The sequence below is a fragment of the Diachasma alloeum genome, unplaced genomic scaffold (assembly GCF_001412515.2).
Source record: "Diachasma alloeum isolate Michigan unplaced genomic scaffold, Dall2.0 Dall_scaffold_00681, whole genome shotgun sequence".
NCBI lineage: Eukaryota > Metazoa > Arthropoda > Insecta > Hymenoptera > Braconidae > Diachasma > Diachasma alloeum.
The window spans coordinates 733,572-759,471 of NW_021680813.1; the positions used below are offsets into that span (position 1 = coordinate 733,572).

General features: G+C 36.6%; 4 protein-coding genes across 5 annotated transcripts; 3 read left to right on the forward strand and 1 right to left on the reverse strand.

Moving 5' to 3' along the window:
• Positions 1-101: 101 nt before the first annotated feature.
• Positions 102-2,784, reverse strand: LOC107044176 (protein mothers against dpp). The gene is made up of 3 exons (XM_015265969.1): positions 2,486-2,784; positions 945-2,263; positions 102-358 (listed from the first exon to the last, which is right to left on the reverse strand). Exons 2-3 carry the CDS (start codon positions 2,171-2,173, stop codon positions 199-201), a joined length of 1,389 nt encoding a protein of 462 aa, XP_015121455.1. The 5' UTR covers positions 2,174-2,263; positions 2,486-2,784; the 3' UTR covers positions 102-198.
• A 138-nt stretch (positions 2,785-2,922) lies between these two features.
• Positions 2,923-7,439, forward strand: LOC107044177 (RNA polymerase II-associated factor 1 homolog). Its single transcript, XM_015265970.1, has 4 exons — positions 2,923-3,343; positions 3,444-3,536; positions 5,319-5,891; positions 6,411-7,439. Exons 1-4 carry the CDS (start codon positions 3,270-3,272, stop codon positions 7,339-7,341), a joined length of 1,671 nt encoding a protein of 556 aa, XP_015121456.1. The 5' UTR covers positions 2,923-3,269; the 3' UTR covers positions 7,342-7,439.
• A 1,045-nt stretch (positions 7,440-8,484) lies between these two features.
• LOC107044143 (CCAAT/enhancer-binding protein gamma) lies at positions 8,485-11,564 on the forward strand. 2 transcript variants are annotated; one of them, XR_001461301.2, is made up of 4 exons: positions 8,485-8,919; positions 9,496-9,777; positions 10,900-11,074; positions 11,194-11,564. XR_001461301.2 is itself a non-coding variant. In XM_015265921.1 (3 exons), the coding sequence occupies exons 2-3, from the start codon at positions 9,504-9,506 to the stop codon at positions 10,998-11,000; spliced, it is 375 nt and encodes a 124-aa protein (XP_015121407.1). In that variant the 5' UTR covers positions 8,487-8,919; positions 9,496-9,503; the 3' UTR covers positions 11,001-11,564. The 2 variants fall into 2 exon arrangements, 1 of the variants encoding a protein (XP_015121407.1); XM_015265921.1 differs by having other exon boundaries at positions 8,487-8,919; positions 10,900-11,564.
• A 149-nt stretch (positions 11,565-11,713) lies between these two features.
• Positions 11,714-23,908, forward strand: LOC107044164 (guanine nucleotide-binding protein G(s) subunit alpha). The gene is made up of 11 exons (XM_015265953.1): positions 11,714-14,243; positions 14,476-14,665; positions 15,007-15,079; positions 15,148-15,202; positions 15,307-15,426; positions 16,862-16,959; positions 19,353-19,407; positions 21,051-21,124; positions 21,258-21,437; positions 21,537-21,741; positions 22,860-23,908. The coding sequence occupies exons 2-11, from the start codon at positions 14,527-14,529 to the stop codon at positions 23,004-23,006; spliced, it is 1,146 nt and encodes a 381-aa protein (XP_015121439.1). The 5' UTR covers positions 11,714-14,243; positions 14,476-14,526; the 3' UTR covers positions 23,007-23,908.
• Positions 23,909-25,900: the final 1,992 nt, after the last annotated feature.

The window sequence follows — 25,900 nt, forward strand, 5'->3', positions numbered from 1 at the left end:
ACATAGCACCTTCGAGTTTGTCACAGCACCAAAAATAAAAACAGATAAATTAGGAAATTTCATGAATTTAACAATGAAAGAAGAAAAAAGTGGAGAACGACTTGAGATGAAAAATCATATATTTCACAATATTTACAACTTGCATAGTGGAGTATTTACATGAATCATCAGTGATAAATTGTGAAAATATTGTTAGAATTATGACACTGAGCTGATGCGATTCGGTGGCGGTCCCATTTGTGTCAGGACTTTGTCCAACCACTGTAGTGGTCCGTTCAAGTGGATTTCTATCCAACAAGGGGTTGAGGTGACGTCCTGCCGATGGTAATCTGCTCCCCAACCTTTTACAAATGACATTCTGGGGAACAGTGGAAAATGATCTTTTCAAATGGTTGATTATTTTAAAAAATCACTGGATTCAATGGAATAATTTTTTTTGCATAATTAGGGGTGAGTGGGGCAAAATGAAACAGTCGAAAAACGAATGTTTAACACAATTCAAGCAAAAAATTTTTTTTATAAAATTTTTTTCCATCAACTTTTGTTTATTCTGTAGAATGGAAAATTATTGAGAAATTTTGGCGGGAGACAATTTCGTCAACGGATTAATTGAAAAGAAAATGAAACAGCCAAAACCAAAGTCCAGAGCAAGGCCCAGGGGAAGACCCAGAGATGGAAAAAGAAAAATGTGATGTTGAATTTCAATCGAATGAATAAATAAAAGTATAATCGGCCTAATATAATCAATTGAATGACAATCAATTAAATTATAAGACAAATAGAAAATTATTATTCTCATCATTACTCCCAATAATAATAAAAGTCGATAAAAAAAATTTGTTTTTGCTTGAATTGCGTCAAACAGTGGTTTTTCGGCTATTTGACGCAGTTTCATTTTGCCCCGCTCGCCCCTATAATTTCATGATTAAATAGTAAATATTTACCTAATAGTGCACATCTTTGTCAACGCATAAACAGCTTCATATCCCTCATAAACCCTCTTGGATAGTAAATCGGAGAACTCTGCATTATTAAAAATTCTCAGCGAGCACCCAGGAACAATCTTACAAACAGTGCTGGGATTAAATCCATGACGATAATTGCAGTTACTGGATTGCACAAAGATCGATGAATCCGACAAACACTCGGCATAAACCTCTCCCCCAACATAATACAGATAGACTCCCTTTCCAATATGTTTCCTAGTGTTCTCAATGGTAGAATTACGATTAACGTTAGAAAGTTGTCCAAGGCAAAATCTCGAAGAATTCTTTTCTGGATGGGTGAATCCATCAATGATAATAGACTTGGATTCGCAATGGAACATTTCTCCCACTCTCGAATTCAACTCATAATATGCAATTCTTGCCCAAACTTTAGTCTCCTCATAAGACACTGGATCCAAATAGCCATCCTGAATGTCCATCGAGTTAAAATCCGGAGAAGAAGACTTTCCACTTTGAGATCCTTCTTCAGACGATGCATAAGCTGGTGGAGGTGTTTCGTTAGTATTTAAAGGAACATAAGGATAAGGAGGGCTTGGAATTCCATCCGAAGATACTGGTGACGTTGGATTGTAGTTCGCAAGACTTGAAATGGTTGTTCCTCCGGAATTAAATCCATTGGAAGAGTAAGCGACATTTTGAGGCATTGTAGGCTCTGGATCTTGATGAAAAGGCAGCATAGAGTGCCCTGGAGGATATTCAGATTGTCTCGGCACCAAAACTGGTGGTAATACTGGACTCTCAACTCTCTTATAGTGGTAAGGATTAACACAGACATCTTTCTGTTTAGCTCCAAAGGGAAACTGGCATATCTCGAGGGGTTTCAATTCATGTGGTGACAATAAATCAGGCCATCTCCACACACGACAGTAGATTACGTGAGGCAATCCCTTGCGATGAGACACTTGAAGTCTTCCATCTAAACTTCTAGCTATGGTGACACACTTACTTGGAACACCAGGATTGCTCAGGGCCCTCTCCAATTCCTCAAACGCTCCTTTCGTCTTCTTCAACTTTTTCACCAATGATTCTATCGCTTTCTCGGCCCACTTCTCTTCTTCATCCCCTTGTTTCCAGCCTAATAGCTTTTTTACCGCTGGAGTTGTTGATGAGAAGAGATTATTGAAAGTTGCAAAAGCTCCAGCACGAGAAAAACCTATTTCCGTCATTTTCAATATCTCTGGGATCTGTTTCACTGCCTTCTAATGAATGTTTGGTTCCGTTAGTGAAGATTTCGCGCTATACTCTGGAGTGGCTACCTGAAACCGAACAAAAAAACAAATTCTTCAATCACCCTTGAGTCTTTCAGAGACGTATCAACTCTACGGATTTTTCCAAGGCTTTGAATTCTTTAGTTTCATGAGTTGCTGTTGTTAAAAAAGACATTGAAATCCATCCCAGCGATTCGCGGAACGCAACAGGTTGTCAAACTCCATTCAAGGGTCCAAATGTTTTCCAAGATATACTGCAACAGTACATACCTCTTGATGATCATTCACTCCATATTGCAACCAAATCCAATTCAATATGTCAAATTTACTGCAGTTTGCAGAGATCGTGAAATGAACGTTTCGACGAAAAGAATTATCGGCTTTGGGGCAAACGTGTAGGCTCCGATTATTTCCACCACGGAAATCCAAATGGGAAGGAGTCAATCATTCATTGGCACCAAGCAGATCTTGTTTTATTTAGACATTTTTTTTGTTTACATAACTATGTGTAGTTGGACTGACCAAATTTTTCTGCAAGAATTCTAGGTTATATAGACATACTGACTATATTTTAGGGGTTTTTGCGAAACTGAAACAGATGGCAGCAGGGCGTCATCCCTCTCCATATTTGTCAAAGGAATTGAACAAAGATGGTTAGATGCATGCTGTCCTTGTCTGATTTATTGAACAGTCGGCGGCCACCTGGCGCCATTAGTTCGTGAATTGGCCGAAAAACTCGTTAATGCACATATTCATTCATAGCCCGTAGAAAAAATAATTATATAAAAAATGGACAATTTTTTGGCGATACTAGCACCGACTTTGGGGTGATTTGGGCAATATGGAGGGGAATGACTGGAGACGAGAACTCTGAAATATCTCCGGCAACCCCTGCGCACTAGGCCCCCTCTACATACCTGCGTTCAAGCACGTCCAATTTGATTGGTGATTATTAGTGACAACAATTCGTGCTGATTGTTTGTTCGCGGATGTTCGGTATTTATCTATGTTGTTGTGATTATTATTAAAACAATGGTGTTCTGAGACAACAATAATGGCACCAACGATTCAAACAAATGTTAATAACGGGGACAGGGACAAAAGGGCGGTGAGACCAGTAGAAAAGCGGTCAGTAACCTCACTTTTTACACCGCGATTTTTCCAATAATTTTTGGGAGAAGAAAAATAATTATTGTGATATTAATTTTGGAAAACATTTCAATTGCAGGTCTGAGCTTATTTGTCGAGTCAAGTACTGCAATACACTGCCAGATATTCCGTTCGATCCGAAGTTTATCACGTATCCTTTCGAGTCGACAAGGTAAAAGTGCAAAAATATTGAATTATTATTAATTGAATGAAATCAGAGAATTGACGAATTCGACGGGGGTATCTGCTATTGAATTCGACAATTTTACGATAAAATATACCTATGAAACTCCATGGTATAAAGAACCATTTGAAACCATTTCTGTAAGGCCATATGCGTATCATTTTTTCTATTCTTTCAATTTTTTAATTGATCCTAACAGCACTGATTTCTGACGTAAATGGTGACCTTTAGAAAGATCTCAGGGAGTAATTTTTCCATATATATTTTTGATTCTCAAACTGATATTATCTGTTGGGTAACATTTTTCTTACAACTTGCACTCTTACATTTTCTCTCTTCCCATATGGCGTTTGGGCGTTCATATGTCATAAAAATCTTCAAGTGCAAATCTATTTGCGGACGTCCGCATGAAAAGGGACCACTTTGTCGATATAGAGTTATGTATACTCAGATAATATTGATAACATTCCGCACATTTTGAGTCAAAAACGATCCTCATAGGCTCAAAAATGACGTCGCTAGAGCAGATTAAAAAAACAATATAACATTGGTGTATCAAAGCAGACTCAAAGCTGAATAGCACTGAAAAAATTAGAGCACAAGCAGAATCCCAAGTTTCAGCAAAGAGTAAAATTTATTTTGAAAGTTTTTGACGGGACACCTCAAGACCATGGTTTATGGAGAGGAAACTACCCACAGACCTGGTAGTCTGGGTGAACAGGACTCGTGCAAATCACTTTCATTTAAATAAATCCTTGTACAGAATAGGAATAATAGAAAGCCCGGAATGTGGATATGGTGCAGTGGAACAGGCCATCAACCACGTGAGCTGGGAATGCCTGGACTTCTCAAAGAATCGAGACAAAATGTTCGATAAATTATTGAAAATAAAAACTCCTAGGCCATATACCATAACCACGTTCCTAGCAGAGATAGACTTTAAAAGTTTAACAATTATTCACGATTTCATTAAAAGTAATAATATAAGAATTTAAAAATATGTTGATAGCTACTAAATATAAGTTGACAGAAAACCAAAGTACATGTAAATAATATTCGAATGAAGCTATATAAATAATCCAACGATGGATTAATACTTATCAATAGAAAAAAACATTAGTGTAAGTGGGAGTTGCTGAAACAAAAATGTGAATATCTCGGAAACTAGAATCGACAAAGTGGTCCCTTTTAATGGGGACACCCAAAATTATTCATATTTGTCTTCAATGGAATTCGCTTGGATTTTTCTCAAAACTTTTTCCGTCATATAATAATACGTACTAAATCAAATTTCACATTTCAACACTCCATTGGCTGCGCTATGATCTCCGCGTCGCACTTTGTCTAATATTTTTAATGACACTGCAGTCAAGTCTCAGAGAACATTGAAAAAATTTGACATGTCATTTTGAAGTGTCTAGAAGCGTCTTGAATGAAAATTTCAGGCAAAAATATAAGTAGTATGCAACACTGAGACTCTGTCAATCCACTGTTGTCTAGCAATTTTATTTTCAGACTTTTTACCAAATGGAACTTTCGGCCCTGCTCATTAGTGAGATAGTGGTTTGACAATGAAAAATGATTTTCATTTTTTATGCAATTATTACGGCAGAAAAATATTAAGATGTAAGAAAATATTGAAAAGAAATTGCGTCAAGTTCAAGTATATTTTAATATGAAATTTCACCCCATCGTTGCTACTAAAACCACTTATTACTTGTTATGTTTCTACCACTTTATTTTTAATGAAAAAGAAATTATTTTTAATAGGTTCATTCAATATAATCCAACGTCTCTGGAGCGTAATTACAAGTATGAAGTGCTCACTGAACACGATTTGGGTGTTGAAATTGATTTAATCAACCGAGACACCTACGCAGGAGATCCCAATGCACAACTCGATCCGGCCGATGAAAAACTCCTTGAAGAAGATGTTCTCACGCCTCAGGACTCCAAAAGATCAAGACATCATGCCAGAAGTGTTTCGTGGCTACGTAGAACCGAGTACATTTCAACCGAACAGACGAGGTTCCAGCCACAGACCATGGACAAAGTCGAGGCCAAAGTCGGTTACTCTATCAAAAAGAACTTCAAGGAAGAAACTTTGTACATGGATCGCGAGAGCCAGATCAAGGCGATTGAAAAGACATTTGACGATAATAAGATACCAATTACTAAACATTATAGCAAACCAAACGTTGTGCCTGTGGAAGTATTTCCTGTTTATCCAGATTTCAAATTGTGGAAATATCCTTGTGCTCAGGTCATTTTCGACTCAGATCCAGCACCGACGGGACGATCTTTACCTGCACAGATGGAGGAGATGTCGCAAGCGATGATAAGGTAATTTATTTCAGCATCTCTCTATATTATGAAAATCCAAATGGACTTCTGGTGATAAAAATTTGGTACTCGAAATTACGATTTCACAATTAAGGGTCACAAGGGTCCGATTAAGGGTCAGGAAGCTCAGAGTAAGGGTCACAAGACTCATATCAAGTTTTATGCAAATAACTAGGGTCCGGAAGTTTATGACCATTATTTTTGAGTAACTTCACAAATGGGCGTGGAAGAATTGATCTGAGCATCATTTTCGTAACGAAGTAAATTCCCCGTAAGAAAGTGCTCTTCAACGAATTCTGTTAAAACCTGAATGTCACTCTTCATTTTTATCTTTGTATTTCCAAACTTGATTATTTAGAAAGTGATTTGATTATGTAGAAATTTATCTTTGTACTACAAATTTGATTATTTACAAAGCGACCAAGTCAAACAAAAAGTACTTTCATAACAAACTTGGAGCAGTTACTAGAAAAAATTATGCAAATCGATTAAAATATATTCTTTCATTTTTTCTTCTAGAGGAGTTATGGATGAGAGTGGGGAACAATTCGTAGCCTACTTCCTCCCTCTAGAAGAAACTCTGGAAAAGCGAAAGAGAGACTTCACTGCCGAAATCGAATACGCAGAAGAAGAGGAATACGAGTACAAAATGGCTCGAGAGTACAACTGGAACGTGAAGAGTAAGGCATCGAAGGGTTACGAGGAGAATTACTTCCTAGTAATGAGAGAAGATGGAGTCTATTACAATGAATTGGAGACTCGAGTGCGCCTATCCAAACGTCGCCAGAAGGCCGGCCAGCAACCCAATAATACTCGTTTGGTTGTACGTCATAGACCACTGAATGCGAATGAATTCAGAATGCAGAGGTGGAGGGAGAAGCAGTTGGAGCCACCGAATGAGGAGGAAGAGGAGGAGGAGGATGAAGAGGAAGAGGAGGAGGAGGAGCAGCAGGAGAATCATAATGGGAACAAAACTCCAGATGAAACGAAAAGCAATCAGGAGAATAATGGCTCTGATAATGAGGAAGGATCTCGTCGGTCTTCCCGAGCCTCTTCTCCTGCGTCTTCAGAGAAATCTGACAAGTCACGATCAAAATCCAGGTCTCCCTCCAAGTCCAGATCTCGCTCTCATTCGCGCTCTCGGTCACGCTCTCGCTCTCCATCGAAATCGAGGTCCCAGTCACGATCTAGATCAAGATCTCAGTCTAGGTCGAGATCACGCTCGGGTTCCAGGTCAAAATCAGGTTCCAGGTCCCGTTCAAGGTCTGCTTCATCTGCTCGATCAACCTCCAGGTCTCCTTCCAGATCCAAATCTAGATCACGCTCAGCGTCCGCTGCCAGGTCAGCCAAATCTCAGTCACGATCTCCAGCTCGATCTGGAAAATCTGGAAGTGGCAGCGGCAGTGGCTCCGGTAGCGGATCTAGTGATAGTGGCTCCGATAGCGAGTGAGAGAACCCACAAATTCGACATTATGTCATTTTGAGTTCATTTACAAGGTGCATTGGTCCTGTGTAAAATAAAATAAAATGTTTAATTGATTTTTCTAATTTTATTAACTTTTGCCTTTTTAACCCTCACAAGTGGTCGCAGCTCTTTATCGAACATAGTTGGTCGCATAAGAGCATTCCGAGTCCGTCGATTTTACCATTTCATGAAAAAAAAACAAGTTGAAAAAAATTATACATCTTCGTCATTCCGACCGTAAGGCAACGCTTCAAGATCGTCATGACAAAAAAAATCATTTTCGTGTCACGGGAGCTGAAAATTAATATACACACCTCGCCATGGAAAACATATCAGTCTCCCCCACGTGCTTGCCATCCTCGCCTTCGGCTCGGAACGCAGTCTTGCACGTGGGGGACGGTGATCTGTTTTCCAAGGCTCGGGCATGTAATGTACTATCATCGCCTGGTGACAATGAACTGTTGGGCTCGCTAAATAAGAAAACGCCTTATCACTCTTGCGAGGTATAATCTTCGCGAAGCTTCACGGTTTGCGATAAAAGGTAACGTCGGTTGGTTTTTTACATTTTTTACATTTATTACGTAAATTACTGGTTTTTGCCTGCCCAATGTTGCCAGGCACACCCGTTAGTCTTGTATAATACAAGATCTATGCGCGCGCTATCGCGCGCGCTGATCTATTCATTTGTTGAAATGAGGAAATGGAATTCATTGAATTTCATTTTCTCATGAATACCTTATAAATATTGATAATGAATCAAAGAGAATTCGACTAATGATTGAAGTGAATAGCGAAGTAGAGTAAAAGAATCTATAAAGAATTTTTCATTTTCAATTAATTATCTTCAATTTTTTTAAATAATCGGTCTCCATAAAAGGACAGAATTTATTAATTTCACCGATGATATATGAAATTATGTCACTGAAGAATTTGAAAATGCCGCGTGTTTTTTTTGTGAATAACTTCGTGTCACATATTGACCAATCAGAATTAAGGATTAGCGGTCAAGCAGTTTCGAGATATTTCGATATAAAACAACTTCACGTTTCTTTCATCTTTAGTAAAATAGGACCCTTCGCCACCTACCAGAAACTAGATTTTCCTAAATCGGTCCATTCATCATAGGTGGCACTGGCAATTTCGCGGCACAATATTTTTCTGTATTTCCCAAAGCGCGTTTCCTACCGCGTGTGTCGCTTCTTAGCCTTCTCAGTATCCTCTATGTCAGTGTCAAAGTTATATTATTTGTATTCTTGTGTCGATTATTGCGTCATCCTCTTTTAGTCCAACGAATAATTCGAACAAATCGTAGGATTTATTGTTTAATTTCTCGTATAATCAACCGTGAGAAAGTGTACTGTACCCTACAATTGATACAAATTTCGTTAACTCAGAAAATTAAAATCGAAAGAGAAACAGAAGCGGAATCAATTTCTGTTTCGTTTTCACATGGCAGACCCGTGTGCTGTCGCCACTCAGCTCACTCTTAATTGCCAAGGATTCCGCCAGCGAGACAATCTACATTATCCTAAAACATAATTCACACCAAAGCAAACGAAAAAGGTCAGTTGATAGTTGATAACATGTCATCTTCCTCATTTAACTAGTTACAACCGGAAGATAACGAACCAATTCTGAAAGTTGTAGTATCAGTCAGCCTGAAAACATTGACCTAGTCCGTATCAATAATTGGAAATATGTATCATAATAACACCGGGGCAAATACAGGTGAACTGATAACTGCTAGTCATCTCTTTCTGTCTCGCTCGTTTTATGTCAAATTGAAATCGAATGTCTATCAAATTTGATGATATAACGAGTGAAACTGATTATTATCAAATGAATTATTCTAGCTCCATCGTTTTGTCCTGCAGTTATTTTGCTATTGAATGCCTTTATCATTCATTTAGTTATAAAAATTTTATTGATCGTATTTGATCGATCTTGCTCTATTCGCAATAATATTGAAAACAATCCAATTAATTTGGTAACTGAATAGTCAACGAAATTTTCATTCAATTGAAATGAACCTTCTGTCGGAGATCTTCCGCAATTAACTGTCAATTAATTTGTGACGGATTTATCTCCCCTGCAATTTATCACTTCACTCCATGGTTATAATCAACATTATCATTTTAGAATTTACAATGGCACCCAAAAACAAAGAGAACTCTACCTCAAACAAAAAGAAGAATAAGAACGTGGTGATGGAAGAAGATGATGACGACGAAGATTATCGTAGACGTAGAGACAGAAATAATCAGGCAGTTAAACGTTCCAGAGTAAAGAGTAAACTTCGAACCCAACAGACTCTGGAGCGAGTTAACCAGTTGAAAACCGAGAATGAACTCCTGGAGGAGAAGATTAAAATGCTTACCAAGGAGTTGGGCTTCCTGAAAGACCTATTTCTAGCTCATGCAGGTAAATCCGGACTAAATTCGTAAAAAAAAAAATCCAATTTTACGTAGGGGAGGGTGGGGTAAAATGGACACAAAAAATTTGCAAAAAAAACATTTTTCTTTCATTTAAAGTTCAAATTTTTGAAAATTGTTTCATTGGACTATGTGGACACCTGATAAATCCATATAGGGTAGACTAAAATGAACGCTCAAAGAATTTGCAACAATGAAAGTTTAAAAAATTGCTTCTTGGCAAAGTCCACAACCGAAAAATTATTCAAGAGTGGGGTAAAATGGACACCCGAATAAGTTGGTCCTATTCAACTTTTAATCAAGAAAATTTTCAACAGATATTTTCCAACAGAATCCTATCAGTATTTTTTTATAGAGAGAAATTAGAGTTGGAAGTGATATTAGCAAATAAACTTCAACGCTATTTAATTTTGCATTGAAGCTGGAAATATCGAGTAGCTTTGGATTTCCTGTTTTACTATTGAAATAACTTTGAAATTATTAATTTTTTTCAATGAACAATTGCATGCTCTACGCAACTGACCTTTTGTTCATTTGCGAAATTTGTAAGATGGCTATTTTTAAAACAATGGGAAGAGAGGAGAATGAATGAACAAAGAAAAATTTGGTTTACCACCGCCACGACATAAGTCAAAAATGAGTTTTTTCTACAATTTGAAAATCGCAGTCATAAGTAATGTTTCAGAAATTAAACAACATTGTTGAAACATAAAAAAATTGAGGAAGAAATCGAAGTGTCCATTTTACTCCGTTTTTGCTTTATCTTACAACTCCTACGACGCACTCTTATGACAATTTTTTATAAACGTTTTTATAAACTTCATATGAAGTCGGAACAGTAGATTTTACCCAATCCAATTCATTATTTAAATCTGGTGTCTGTATTGTCCCACCCACCCCTATCTGATAAATTTTCACTAAATATCTCACAATTCAACGGAGATAACGGAATTTCCATGGAGACCTTTGGAACTCTTTGCAGTTGACAAATGAAAAAATTTCTGTACAGATTCTTTCATGCCGGTTACATTCAGAAATATTTATCAAGGACTCCATGGACTCACCAATACCGAAACGATTGTGTTAATAACTGTCAAAAATTCTATTTCAGGCTCAAATCAACACACACTATCAACAATCCAAGACATAGACCTCAACGCTCTACTCGCCGACGAGTCAAGCACAAGCCAGAAGAGCACAGCGAGACTCTAAATTCTCCCAAGCGCCACGGTTTAAATTAATAAATCAGTGTGTTTGAATTATTGAATCTCAAGTGAAATTCAACGGTGAGCGGCAAATGTCGGACATCTTGGAACGATGCCAACTCCGGAGCAATATGCCTGGCGCTGCTCAAAAATTAAGAACAAACAAAATAACGAAAAAAAAATTATAAATGTTTTTTCAGCCTTTCAGCAGTTGCAAAATTTATGCCATGCGAGAGGGAAATGAATTTACAATCAATCATTGAATGACAACAGCCATTTGGGAAGCACATTCCAATAAAATACAGTAGATTCCCTGACATCAAATATTCCCACTTGGAACATTTTCCAATAAGATGTACACAAATTCTCCAACTAGAAATATTTTCTAGAGGTCGCAGATGCGAGAATATTCCCTGTTGGAGTTTAACTTTTCGACGATTAGTTTGCTGTAACAGCAAAAACGTAAATAAACGTATGAGTCACTAGAGCGTTTCAAATGTACAATACAATTATAAATTTATAGTGTCGAGCAAATCGATTAATTGATTAATAAAAAAAAGAAGAAAACAAATCTCGCAAAAAGTTACGTTGAACCTTTTTTTCCCCGATAATGGCGCAGCCAATGATAGATAACGTCCACTGGCGACGGGGTGGGGGTGGGGTACGATTAGACCTTGCAATTGCATCCACACACACCTGTAGTTGTCCAATTCCCGAAAAATGCCGATCGATCCTCGGTCCTCAATTCGTCGACAGTGCCGTACCGCTCTGGATTTCACTCGCTGGAGAGATCTTTGCCACGTGAGGAAGGGACTAGAGCCGACAGAGCTGGTGGCTGACGATATCCAACGTTATTTGACCATGTCAAACGATACCAAAGGTATCAGATATGAGTGGTAAGCCGTTACCAGCAGTTACTAGGGCATGTGGGGAGAGCCAGAAAAGGGGCAAAGGGGTAAGTAATGCTAAAGCGAACTAGAGAGGTGACCCATGTCATGCGCACAAAGCTCCAAACAGTCGGAATATTCGAAATGTTGGCTGTAATATCCAATATCCAACACTCAGCGGCTACAATACTCATCTAAAAACAACAAAAACGCTGAAAACCCACAGGGCACTCGGTAAAATAAATCCGGTACTGAAAGTCATAGAGGTGGAGGGCTGCCGCGGTGGTGAGCCATTGGTGGGTCCTAGCAGAGCAGAGCGACGACATGTTGGCTACAGGGAGCACCTCGGCTCGGACGTTTCGGTCGCGAGTTACCTCAGGGTACATTGAGTGAGGGAGGTGGGTAAAGGGAAAGAAAAAAATTCTCTGCCTCCCCGTTTCAAGTGACAACACAAGGACAGTTTATAAAACACTTGAATCAGCCATTCATACAAATTAATCCACTACTCATTTCTGGATTAATCGTCCAAAAATTAATGGACTCAAGTGTCAGAATTTCTACGAGTGACGAGTTTTAGGATTATCGCTTGTAATTAGCCCCAGTGATTACAGTGATTACCACGGGCGAGAGGAGATTCGATTTTCGTGTGGGGGCGAGTTCTTCTCGGCTAATAGTTTGAGTCCCGATTATCAGTCGGTATTGTGCCATTATTGTCGTCTTGTTCGTTTCATCAGCGTAACCTTCTTTATATTTTTTTTCTTCACTCCTTCGGCTGTTTCGGTTCTATTCTGGTCTGTGTGTTGGTTCTAGTGGTTCTAGTTGAGCCGGAGCGCGGGGAGAGCCGGGAGTGAACGGTGGGAGGATGCTCAGCCCGGCTTAGCATTCCATTTTAAAAAGTTTATCAACTCTCATGGAAAAACAAGTGAAGATTGACGAATAATTGTTGGTGTCAAAGAGTTACTGAAACAGTCAAATTCACATCGGTTCACTAAATTATATGAGATTAATATTGAAATATATGTGAGTACAGGAGTGCATTTCTGTGCGCGCGCGGATCCTTTTAAGTATACGTATCTATATAATAACCCGTATATATGTACAATCGAAACCAAAACGAGAAGATAAGAGACGAAAAAAATGAAAATTCACGTGAAATAACCAGAAAAACTCCATAATCCACAAGTAATAATTAATAATAACAGTAATAATAGCAACAATAATCCTAATAATAATAATAGAAGAGCGACGAAGATAGAGATTATTCCTCAAGGAGAATTGATCGAGTTTGATATGAGGATGGTCTGTGGATCAGACCAGACAAGATCATAAAGCTAAACGAGTGCATAAACTGGAGTTTGTTATCATTATTATTATTTTTTTAATCCAATTCGTTTCTTTCGGTTAATCCGTCTCTCCCATTCTCCGCTCGATCTGGCAGCTACGAGTATATACCGTCAGCCAATACGTGAGGCGATCTATTTTAACATTTCGTCGTTAGTGACTTGGGGATTTTAGTGTATAATATGCATTGTGAGGTGGGTGGTGGTGGTGGAGAGGTGTAAGAAAGCGACAACGAGGCGAGATTGTATTTCTCAGGCGAAACACGCGCCTCCCTGTGTCATCGCCGTCGCCAGTGGATTCAACTGTCGTGTGCCCTTAAAAATTGACAATTTTCAATCGTAAATTTGTCTCGAAGGCAGAACAACAAACGCTGGGTGGTATTCAATTGAAATTGATAAAGTTTATGCCTCCGGAAGTTCCATTTAGTAATTTGAAGGATCTCGATTTTTCGTGCAATTATTTTTTCTGATAAAAAAAAGGATACATTCGCCTAGTCATCAGTGTGCTGAGATCGGCCAATTTCTGCCGCTTCAAAGTCGTCTAGATATAGATATTTAAAGAGTTTCGAGTCAATTTGGAAATAATTATCTGGTACAACTAATCGTAGAATAATTAGCCCAGCACTCGGCAAAGTGCATGTGGCTTCTTGATAGTTATGACACGAAAAACGCCGCGAGGTGAAAAGTAAAAGTAGAGTTCTTGTCCCTGAGTACCTAATTTCTTATTCAGTATTCTTATCGTCCTTGTGCTTCTCCCCTGGGTTTATTCCCTCGAAAGGGAGCTCAAGAGCAAGAGTAATTCCCCTTGACTCCTTCGAAAAAGCAAAAAATCGCCTCAAGGACTTGTAACAACGCATAAGAAATTACCGATACCGGATTCCCACCGTTGATTGTTACAATTTTCTTCAGTGGAAGTGGAGGAAAAACAGGAAAAAGGGAGAGTGGAGGGGCCGGGGGAGGAGGACGAGGAGGACGAAGAAGAAAAGGTGGCGAATTATAGGCGGCACGAGAAGAAGAGGGAACGTAAGAAAAAAAGACAAAAAGCTGGATAATCGTGAAATATACACGAATAATGAGACATGGATTCATAATAGAATCGGAGGGATTGACATTAAAAATTCATTGCACGAAGACTCTTTAATATCGATACAAGAGGCTATTAAATATCGTATTTTGTATCATAATAAATAAATAAATAAATAAATAAATAATTGAGAAGAAAACGAAGAAATAATAATAAAAATAATAATAACAGTGAACAACCAAAAAAGGGAAGAACAACAATTTGTTGTGCGGCTCGTGTGTCATGGGGTGTTTCGGCAGCCAGAGCAGCAAGGCCAGCCAGGATGACAGCAAGACCCAGAAGAGGCGTTCAGACGCAATCACGAGACAGCTACAGAAGGACAAGCAGGTCTACAGAGCAACACACAGGCTCCTACTGCTCGGTAACAATTCATTTTTTTAAATTTAAACTCTGTCAATGCTGGATGCATTATACAAAGTATAATGTGCAACTGGCAGAATGTCAGTATTTTCTATTTTTGAAAGTTTGTATTTATGTTACATCGTTCCAATTGGATCCAAGGGTTTTACGTCTTGTATATGCATGCATGATAGGAAAGACACTGGTGTGTGGGCAACGAGGTAACAGCTGCCGACGACATTAGTTCTCATCCATAATTATGATTATCATGATACAGAAACAGACAGCAGTTGTTATTAATACTCGGTTTTTTTTTCTCTTTCCATCCTCATTTATAATGAAATAAATACTGGTGTCTTTCAGGGGCTGGTGAGTCTGGAAAAAGTACCATCGTGAAGCAAATGAGAATATTGCACGTCAACGGCTTCAGCGAAGCGTGAGTGGTTGAGTAAATGCAAATTGTAAAATTTTTAATCTGTTTGTTAATGTTGGGTTCCCTTGCAGAGAGAAGCGCCAAAAAATAGAGGATATTAAGAAAAACATCAGGGATGCCATCTTGGTGAGTTTTTACATCAATCTGTGGGTTTAAAAATAGCTGTTAACATTAATGTAGCAGTTTTTTCAAGGGTTAATGGTGATTGACAATCGATAAATTTATTCTAGACGATTACAACGGCGATGAGCACATTGACACCACCTGTAACACTCGAGAATCCAGCAAATCAGAGTAAAGTTGATTATGTTCTGGATGTCTCGTCATCTCCAGATTTCGATTATCCGACGGTAAGTCACCATTGTTGATGATTTATTTGCCTCCAGTGAATATAGAAACTGTCATATTTCTGTGTGATGCATGACAATCACTGATGAGTTGCAATTTACCATTAGTTGGAAAAGACTAGTTGACTCGGTCATTCCGAAAATAAATACAAACTCATAAAAGTAGGAATACCTAATACATAGTATTAGACACAGTGTAGTTGAACATGACATGTGAGTGACAAGTATGACCGGTCAAATGACCGTCAATGACCACCGTCATGACCATAAGCATGAAATGACTAGATCAATTTCGACCGTCAATTTCCATCTATATAGATGACTCTCAACTAGTTCAGCTATTTCTACACTTTTAAAAATCTTTAGCTGAAATGTCCAGTACACCTCCGAAATTTTTATCACATGCAAGTTCCACTGAAATTTCAACGAATTTCGTCATTGAAAATTCTGAATTTCGGGGAAAAATCAATGAGAACTGCAAATTTGAGTTCGATTATTCCCTGAAAATTAAGAGTAATTGGGCACTGAATATTCATGTTTTCATTGAAAATTCAAATAAATTAAAAAATCTCGTCTTTATGTTTCTCAAAATTTCGGTATTTTATTAAATTTTCAGTTGAATCCGAAATTTTATGATTTTCTCTCCCCTTAAATTGCATACCGTCTTAAAACCTACTAGTCAATTGCCCATGATATTTCATTTTATTTTTTTGACAGTGTATCAATCAGAGTACGGCCATCGATAATAATTAATAAATAAAATAATAAAGGATAATAATTCAATTCTATTAAAAACTTTTCTGATCGAACCCTTAAACAGTGATTCAAAAAATGACCAACGCAGCTTAACTGTGACCGTCATTTTACATATAAAAAAATTCGTTCAGGATCAGAAAACCGTTAAAAATCAGTCATTTACGTCTGACCTGACCAAAAGAGAAAATGACGGTGATTCCACATCTCTAGTTGAACATCTCCGCCTTCTTTACTTGTCTGGAAAGAATCTTGAAATAAATTTAACGCTAGCTAAATGAGCGTACTATTTGCGTCACAAACTGTCGCAGATGTTAAAAATTGCGCACACTACCTCTCCCCTTGGCGTTATTTTCCTTTCATTCTGTGGTGACATTGAATTAGTTGTAGGACTATTCAGTGATGTTGATCCATGGAAGCAATGAAGAATAAAGAGTGCGTCAAATTCCTCTGTATCGCTCCGTTAATCGAAGGACGAAGCCAATGGCTGCCAGAGAGTTCAATCGATTAATCGAACTAACGTTGAATCAAGAGAATTTATTAATAAACGTGTGGTGAAGCGCTCGCGCTGGCGCGTTATGAAGCCGGTCAGCCGACACGTTTCTCCCTTGGATCAACATACTCGTTCAGTACATAGAAAAAAAATCTCCAACAGTCAATAACATGGTTGATGCATTTTTCGCAGGAGTTTTATGGAATTGTCGAGACCCTTTGGAAAGACCGAGGTGTTCAACAGAGCTTTGAGAGGAGCAACGAGTATCAGCTCATTGACTGCGCCAAATAGTGAGTTAATTTTACATTAATCAATTCATTAACGCATTAAAAGGGATGATTCTTTAGCGTTTGGTTCCAATAGTACTCGTTATCGAAATAATTTCAGATCTAATCACGGAAGAAAAAATTGAATAGAAAACCCTAGCGAATTCGTTAGAAAATTCTATTGGATTTATATTGAACTTTCTATTAGTTTTTGGCTGATTCTATTGAAATGTTCAATAGAACATAGTCAAAAAAAAGTCAATAGAATTCGATTTTTCTATATAACTTATTCTATTGAGATATTTTCTATAGAATTTCTTCGGCTCAAATTTTCTACATTTTTTTGTTTGATTTTCTTGATGAGAAGAAAAGAAAAATATAATGAAAAAACTTAGATAGAAAAATAACAAGTTAAGTTATATAGAAAAATTGAATTCTGTCAACTTGTTCTATGGAATATTTTCTATTGAACATTTCAATAGAATTGGCCAAAAACTAGCAGAAAGTTCAATAGAAATCTAATAGAATTTTCTAACGAATTCGCTTGGTTTTTCTACGAAATCTTTTCGTGTGTGATAAGCTCGAAGAAAAACACATTCTTGGCGAGACTTGATCAAAATTTCAATACCCTTTTTTATTTGTGAAAAATTTGGAAAAAAATTTTCTTAAGATGAAATCTGCTCGTATTATTATCCAACTTGAACTACAAGTGTTGTTATACAATCAAATTTTGATCCTTCAAGAGAATGAAATGTGAAATTGATTGAGGAGCTCATTGCAATCGTTATGATGAATACCGAGGTAATACTGATTTGTATTCCGAAAAATGACAAATAGATAATGAAATGAAGAATACAAAAACCGAGTTGCATGTTATCTCGTGGCACGACACGCCAGTATCCGCGATCGCGATAAAAGAGTGATAACAGGAGAAGTTGTAAGGTGGTATACGATAGTACTCGGTGACAGATAAAAAGAACTGGTGCACACAGCAGATCAATTAATGGAAGGTTTCAGCATCAGTACAGTATTAAAAAGCGGAAGGCATTATGCAAATTTCAGATTTAAGGAATTGTGATGAGAATAGGATATAAACGATTGATGAATCTGTTTGAAGCGGTTAGAGTGGAGGAGAGGCCGTTTGCGTCAAATAACTGAGACAATGTACCTCAATGAGGTAATCGCTTTGCGTAATGTGAGTCAATGGATGAATCTCGTTCATTTTGCCCCTTGTCCTCGAAAAATGTCTTGATTACTCGGATAAATTTATACCTAGTATCTGGGATTCATCGATCCAGTTGATTCACGTGTTATATTCACGTTGATTTAACAATTGTATTGGGGAGTTTGTTAGGTTGAAGAGAGAAGAAGTTTCTAAAAAGCATAGTGACTCTACCTACGGTTTTTCTTCTCTATCGTGCAGTGCTTTCGCTCTTCTCATATTGTTCAACGCTTTAATTATACTAACGGTTGGACTATTTTTAGCATGAGTTATTCCCTCGTATGAACCCACGATAGTCGCATTGCATAGCGCGTTCTTCGTATGTATGTAAACACGTGTATAGGCTGATTACATGTGACGGGCAATGATGAAAAAGAATTTTAATGCTTTGAGTCGTGGTTTTCCGATGATTGTGAAATTTTCAATACCTGGAGATACATTATTTGGGTATTTTTGGATGGAAGGGATCGAGACGAGGGAGGTGATTCGAAATTTTCATCAATTTCCGATAGGCTTTAGGCGCAAACTAATATTTATCTGTCACCGTTGGTTCACGATTGTCGCTATACTCGCTATGAAAACAGAAAGGCTGCTCTTATAAATAGCAATAGATATTTTTAGGAAGCGTCGAAAATGCTGGTTGAGAAAATGTGTGGGGGTACAAGTATAGAATTTAACTACTGGCCAGCCGGCTTTCACTCAGCGCGTTTGTCATTGTTATGTTTTATTTCATTCGTTTTTCATTGAATTTCCTTTTGAGAATGAGAAGAAAGAGGTGAAGGATGATATCATTGGAGAGAGGTGTAAGCCTTCATTTTGAATTTTTTATTCACTGGCTTTTTACTGAAAGAGAGAAATCCAGGAGGTTGTGAGGGCGTCGTCCCCTTGTGATTCTGCCTAGCCAGCGAAAGTAATGGGGGTATGGTGTAACAAGGTTCGGGGGTTAGGGCAGGACACACCGTTGGCGGTGCCGCAGCTCTCTCGCCATGCTCACCACCGATCGATTTACCTCCTCGCCCTTCCTCCTCTTCTCCCCTTCAACCCCCTCCCCTTTGCTGTTCTTCAATTTTATGCTCCCACTTTGACTGGCTTATAGTCCATTTTTTTCGACTTTTCAATTCTACCTTATGCTCCATTTTCCCCGTTTTATCATTGAATATGCGGGACTTACTGAAACTTATTCTTTGGGTTTCAGTTTCCTAGATAAAGTCGCCATCGTTAAGCAGCCCGATTACACTCCAACTGAACAGGTGAATTTAAATTCGATTTTAAGGCCCCGGTGGATTATTTTTCGAACGTGATTTTGGTTGTTTTTTTATTCTGATAATCTGAAATGACACTGTTTAAAATTTCCGTCTAAATTTTCCGTGTCAAATCCCGGAAATTTTTATCATGTTGAATTTCCACTGAAATTTCAGGAAACCTCGTCATTGAAAAATCTAATATTCCATCGATTTTCTGTTCGAATGATCTGAAAATCAATAAAATGCTTGAGTTTTCAGTTCAATTATTCCGTGGAAATTCGGAAAAATCATTCAAATTCAGGGAAAAAGTGAAAATTCCTGTCATTTTGTTTCTGAATATTCATGTTTCATTGAAGATTCAGTCAACTTGTGAAACTTCTGTTTCACTGCCACTGAAAACTCATGAATTTCCTTGAATTTTACCTAAAGCTTGAAATTTCATAACCATTCTTCCCCTAAATCGGATTCAACGTCACTCCCATGAGAATTACTACCACATTTTCCATGAAATGTCAAAAAATTTCTAACAGTGGATCTCCTATTGCTATTCAGTTTTACATAGTCCTGGAGTCTCCAAAAATTATGACTGTACAATCAAAAAAACATTGAAACAAAGCTAAACATTTTTGAAGAGCGTTGTTGAATAATATTGGGAAATTGACTCAATAGAGGGGAAATTGTAAATTCATAATTTGATGTATCTAATGGCTGTTAGGTACACGGATTGCCGAATACCATACACAGATCTTAGGGCCAATTATAAATATAAAGAAAAACAAAATACGATACGAGAAATAAAATACCAGGCTGAAGTTAAACTGAAAGGGATGGAATTCTTCGAAAAATTCCGTAGAGAGTCTTTCAAGTCATGGTGTAAGGGCGCAAAAAACCCAAGAGCCTTGATTACATGGGTCAACCGAGTCAGGACTAACCATTATCACTTGAAGCCCTCTCTAAAACGAACACAAATAATTGAAGATTCAAACTGTACTTGTGGATACGAAAGCCAAGACATTGACCACATTCTATGGCACTGTCCCACCTTGAGTAAAGAAAGGACAACACTCATTAGAGAATTGAAACAGATTAAAGTTCCTCTTACGAACTCAATCACCCTCTTATTGAAAACAAAAGATCCGAAAATCCTTAAAATGCTACACAAATTTATCATTAATAGTAGATTAAATATCTAAAATCAAAGATTGTAAGAAGTGCAAATATTTAGATTAAATCAATAGAACATTACTGATAGTGTAGATAAATCCTGTAGATTTAAGCACGTTAAACAATAAAAAAAATGGCTGTTTGATCGTCATTTGTCACACTACTCAATGGCTGTCAGATGGTTAGTTATCATGATAAATTATCTATTCACTATATCCTCTCTATCGGATTTGTTTCTTAATCTTCATTAAAAACGCTCTTTGAAAATGCTCCGTTTTTTCGACTTTTTTTGATTGTACAATCATAATTTTTAGGGACTCCTGCGTGATGTAAAATGCAATGGAAATTGTGATATATTTTATATTATGAAGATGGAAAACCAATCGAGATAACGTTCGAAAGATAATCCACCCGGGCTTTCAATGCTTCATTTTGGTTCTTTTAATTAGTCTCATACGATGAATAACGATTTTTTAATTGTGCAGGATATTTTAAGGTGTCGAGTTCTCACATCCGGTATCTTCGAGACTCGATTTCAAGTCGACAAAGTCAACTTTCAGTAAGTTATCTGAAAATTATTTCTATTGAATAAAAAGTCTTAATTTTGAACAGGTTGAAAGCCCTTCACGAAATGCAATTTTTCTCCACCATTTTTAGCATGATTTAATGGGTAACTTTGTTATTTTTTGCAGTATGTTCGACGTTGGAGGCCAGAGAGATGAAAGAAGAAAATGGATACAGTGTTTCAACGACGTGACTGCAATAATATTTGTTACCGCTTGTAGTAGTTACAACATGGTGCTCAGAGAAGATCCAACAAAGTTGAGACTCCGAGAGAGTCTTGATTTATTCAAAAGTATTTGGAATAATAGGTAAACTTTGCCCTTTGACTACTAAAACCATTAAAAAAATCAAAAGATTGATGTAAATTATTTCAATCAAACTGATCAATTGTTTTCTATTTTTGTCAGGTGGTTACGTACAATATCTGTAATCTTGTTTTTAAACAAACAAGATCTCCTAGCTGAAAAAGTTAAGGCAGGTAAGCACAAATTGGAGGACTACTTTCCAGAATTTTCACGATACCAAACTCCAGTCGAACCTGGTGTTGTAACAGATCCTTCAGAACCTCCAGAGGTTATAAGAGCTAAATATTTCATCAGAGATGAATTCCTTGTAAGTATCTACTAATACATGGGTGAATTGATGAACCAATTCAGTCAATTCTTCCTGATATTCCTTTTTGCTTCCGAATGGAAGCATTGTGATCGTTCAAATTTAAGTTTCGGATTTTTCGTGTCGTATCGACCCATTATGATTCAAAAAGTCCGAAAGTGCAATTTTTAGACCGTGTCTGTACGTATGTATGTATCTGCGTACGTATGTAAACAAATTTTTCTTCGCTTGTTCGCTAATGAATCGATGGAATTGAATCTTTTTTTCCCCTCAAATGTAGGTATTATTGAGCCTTATCAATCGCCATTAATTAAAATTTTATTCATTGATTATTTTCTTTAATTCTTCAAAAATTGTTTTTTTTACGATAATTAAAGAAAAATCTTTTGAATTAATGGAATGATGGATTAAAAGAATTGTTTGGGTGTCCTTTTGACCAAATTCGAAGATGAAGGCGATAGTAATAATCGTTATTTTGATTTATCTAAAAATTTGCAAAAATTCTGTATTTTTTAAAAATCAGAATTTCCGGGATTTCTTTACATTTCATGCTTCAAATGAATCATACCTTAAAATGATTGTTTTAATGCCATTAAGTCAACGTTAAACGATTATCACAATAGCTATATTGGTTGATTTGATTTTTATGATGATTGTTGAAAATTTCAAATTTTTCATGAATGTCCCTGAAAATGAGCTTTCTGATGGTTTCTTCAAATGTTATGTTTCAAATTAATTCAAGTATGTATAAATAAAAATTTTCAATTAACAACGAATTATACATGATGGAAGGAAATGATGTGCAAAGTAACCATTCGGAAGCATATTGCTAATTTATTAGCAAAAATAACTATACTCTATGCAATACAAGAGCAATTTCCACTTTTTTTTGCGAATATCTCGGAATCCAACACATCCCAATTCTGATGGAGACATTTTTGTAACTATCACTTTTTCTCAACAAGAAAAGTCCTCTTAAGTATCAGTCCATTCACCAGGAATTCATGGAAAATCATAGAGTATTCGAGTTGAATTAACGTTTCATCCTTTCATAACTCAACAAACTCTCTCAATTTTTATCTTTTTATTACACTAACGGTTTCGTTAATATTTCACAGCGTATCAGTACAGCTAGCGGAGATGGGAAACATTACTGCTATCCACACTTTACATGTGCAGTTGACACAGAAAACATCAAGAGAGTATTCAATGACTGTCGTGACATAATTCAACGTATGCATCTGCGGCAATATGAACTCTTGTGACTTGGTATCAACTATTGCCTAGTATTGTCTGTCCAATTACTATCATTTCCCTTTTCTCCACTTCACGTTGGTAAAGAAAAACTTTGGTGCATTGCCTTTAATTTTAAAAAAATTAAAAAATGCCAAGTACGTGGGCAATTATAACTCATCCACGAACAAGTTGAAGGAAAAAAAATGGAGATGAATCGATTAATTTCACTGAAGAGTAAAAAGAAATTGATGAATAAATTTAGAACATCAAACGAAGTTGTCTCCGATGTGGAAAACTTCACCAAATCAAATACGCAGAAGGAACAAATTATGGCTTTGATTGGTCACTTGGAATTTTATTTCCCCGCGATAGGCCGGGATTGTTCAAATTCTTAACATCATCCTTCTCCCTTCCTCCCTACCTAGCCCCCATCACCAAATATCAATTTTATTATATTTACACAATTCTTTCCAATGTCACTCGACGCACTGTGATCCGTTACCTCGAATCTTGTTTTTTTTCTTCCTTTTTGTTTTAAATTTCATTGTCTATAAGATTTGATGATACTGATGAAAAGTCACAGGAATCTCCTTGAATGTTACGCGAATAGAGTCTCACAATCCGTCAGGTAATCTCTTCCTCGAAGAAGCACACGAATCTCTTGAACTGTTGTAAAATCGTGAAGTGTCTTGTTTTACGAATTTCTATTGTTTATCACGCATGTCCAACAGCACCAAACTACTACATCCCTACTGTTAAACTACAAAAAAAAAGTGTTTTTTCTTTTTTCTTAATTTTGTGAGATTTTACAGTATTTCGAGGGAGCTTTGTTTTTAATTATACAATTTATGTATGTATTAACTATGTACAGAGGGCGTCAATCTGATTCGAACTTGTTTTTAAATAATTTATTTATCATTTAGTAAATAAACCAGAGGCGTTCTTTCTCTACCCCCACCCCCATCGTCAAATAAGAGTGCTCGATATCGGAAAAAAGGAAAACGAAGGAAAAAAATTTTTTACACATTTGCTCTCATTGTCGCAGTTCTGCTCTGAGGGCGTCAATTGCTCTCATGTGAATCATCAATTCATAATTGTATACACAATCTGAATAGTGAGTAAGAATAGTTTGTCTTTGGAGTATAAAAATTACGTGAGAAACACTCATTCGACTATATCGAAAAAGGATATATGTATAGCAAAAAGAAGAAACAAATTATTATCTATACATTATGTGAACATGGGTGGACAGTCGTACACCTGTACGTGAAGAATGGAAAGTCCAATTTAAGTAATTTTCCTTCTTCTCGTTACCATTATATATTATTATTTGAGAATTAAACACCTCTTGATTCAGATGAAAAGCAATATTAAATAAATAATTAATTAAAAAATCTAAATGATAATAAAATGTACGTAGCAGACAAAAGGCAAAGGGCTGCGCGCTAGACGCGGTAAAACGGATGATTTAAATGTCAAATTTGTTTTTATACGTGCGGAGAGTGTTTTATCATTGCAAAACTCGGTATTAGTCATGTGTAAATTAAATAGCAGAGTCACAATAAGAGTTGTGAACGTTAGTCATACGATGATGAAATAATGAAGAAAAATTGATGTTTTTTTTAATAGAGGCCCTCCTGAGTGGAATACAAAGGAGGGCGCGTCATGCACGTATTTCACGCACACAAACATTTAAAGGAAAAAAAACAAAATAGGGAATCATATTTATGTATCTGTCTATATCGTAATAATTGTCTTGCGAGGATGCCACACAGACTTTTTTTCGGAGTATCTCATTTTATTTATTATCAACTGATTGAAAAATTCAAATTATACGTAAACAGTTGATTGAAAGAAAAAAATGGTAAAACGTCAAGTAACGTGTGCACTTTTTAATAACAACGGATAAATCAGGGTGAAAATGGAAATTTAATATATCATATATCAATGTATTATATTATTTTGGCACAAAAGAATATATATAAATATATATGAAATGTGAAATTTATCAATTTCATGTTTCGTTCCTCAGTCTCAGTTTCCCTTTTTTCCTTTATCAGAGAGGTCTGTGCGGTGTCGTACCGGCTCATATATATAAGAAAAAAAACTACCATACAATTAATATAATGTCATAGACATTAATGATCGTATGACTTTATTAACTTTATCGTCGATGCCATTGTTAACGAAGATGAAAAAAATTCAAAGATAATCGGTAATAATCATAATAGCAATAATATCCAACAAGTTACTATTGTCATTACGGGCGCACGTCCCTTTGATACATTACCTGATTGATTGATACCCGAGAATGTCACTTAAGAATATTTTGTGAAATTTTCAACAAATGCAATTGCGTCTTGGCAATGAAAACCCGTTACACGAACATTTGGACAATAGACGTATCTGTGCTTACGACCGCTTATAATTGATTGCACTCATTCATTGGGTTCAAAAAGTACAGAATTTGGTTGTACGTCACTCATCCACTCGTACAATAATTGCACAATTTGATTTCTGAGGAAATTTCTTCTCAATCTGTTGGGTGGAATGGTGGAAAGGGACCTCATGTCAACATGTTTCTTATTTACCAAAGTTTTCTGAATTTTTCACTGTTTTTTGTTGAGGATATCCAAGTATCTATTACAGTTTAGTACAGACCACACTATAGATTCAACTATATTCAATCATCAAATTTGTCAATCAAATTGCGTGAGAAGAATTTGAAAAAAATCATGAATATTCAGTGTCATTCAAATTTCATTTTGCACAGAATTATTATTTTTTAAACATTCGTTCTTTATAAATAAATAATTAAAATTATTCAAACTTTCGGGAACCTTTTTTTAGGCATGAAATCAATTTATGGTAAAATTCTGAATATGAATAAATTTGTTACGATTCCGAACAAATGATTTTTATG

Excerpts from the sequence above, each read along its gene's own strand:
- LOC107044176 (XM_015265969.1), bottom strand. The coding sequence starts at position 2,173 with ATGACGGAAATAGGTTTTTCTCGTGCTGGAGCTTTTGCAACTTTCAAT. Across the intron at positions 359-944 it reads ACAAAGATGTGCACTATTAG|AATGTCATTTGTAAAAGGTT; the intron begins GTAAATATTTAC and ends ACTGTTCCCCAG.
- LOC107044164 (XM_015265953.1), top strand. The coding sequence starts at position 14,527 with ATGGGGTGTTTCGGCAGCCAGAGCAGCAAGGCCAGCCAGGATGACAGC. Across the intron at positions 16,960-19,352 it reads CTCATTGACTGCGCCAAATA|TTTCCTAGATAAAGTCGCCA; the intron begins GTGAGTTAATTT and ends TTTGGGTTTCAG. Across the intron at positions 21,742-22,859 it reads TCATCAGAGATGAATTCCTT|CGTATCAGTACAGCTAGCGG; the intron begins GTAAGTATCTAC and ends AATATTTCACAG.
- LOC107044143 (XM_015265921.1), top strand. The coding sequence starts at position 9,504 with ATGGCACCCAAAAACAAAGAGAACTCTACCTCAAACAAAAAGAAGAAT. Across the intron at positions 9,778-10,899 it reads CCTATTTCTAGCTCATGCAG|GCTCAAATCAACACACACTA; the intron begins GTAAATCCGGAC and ends ATTCTATTTCAG.
- LOC107044177 (XM_015265970.1), top strand. The coding sequence starts at position 3,270 with ATGGCACCAACGATTCAAACAAATGTTAATAACGGGGACAGGGACAAA. Across the intron at positions 3,344-3,443 it reads GTGAGACCAGTAGAAAAGCG|GTCTGAGCTTATTTGTCGAG; the intron begins GTCAGTAACCTC and ends TTTCAATTGCAG. Across the intron at positions 3,537-5,318 it reads TATCCTTTCGAGTCGACAAG|GTTCATTCAATATAATCCAA; the intron begins GTAAAAGTGCAA and ends TATTTTTAATAG.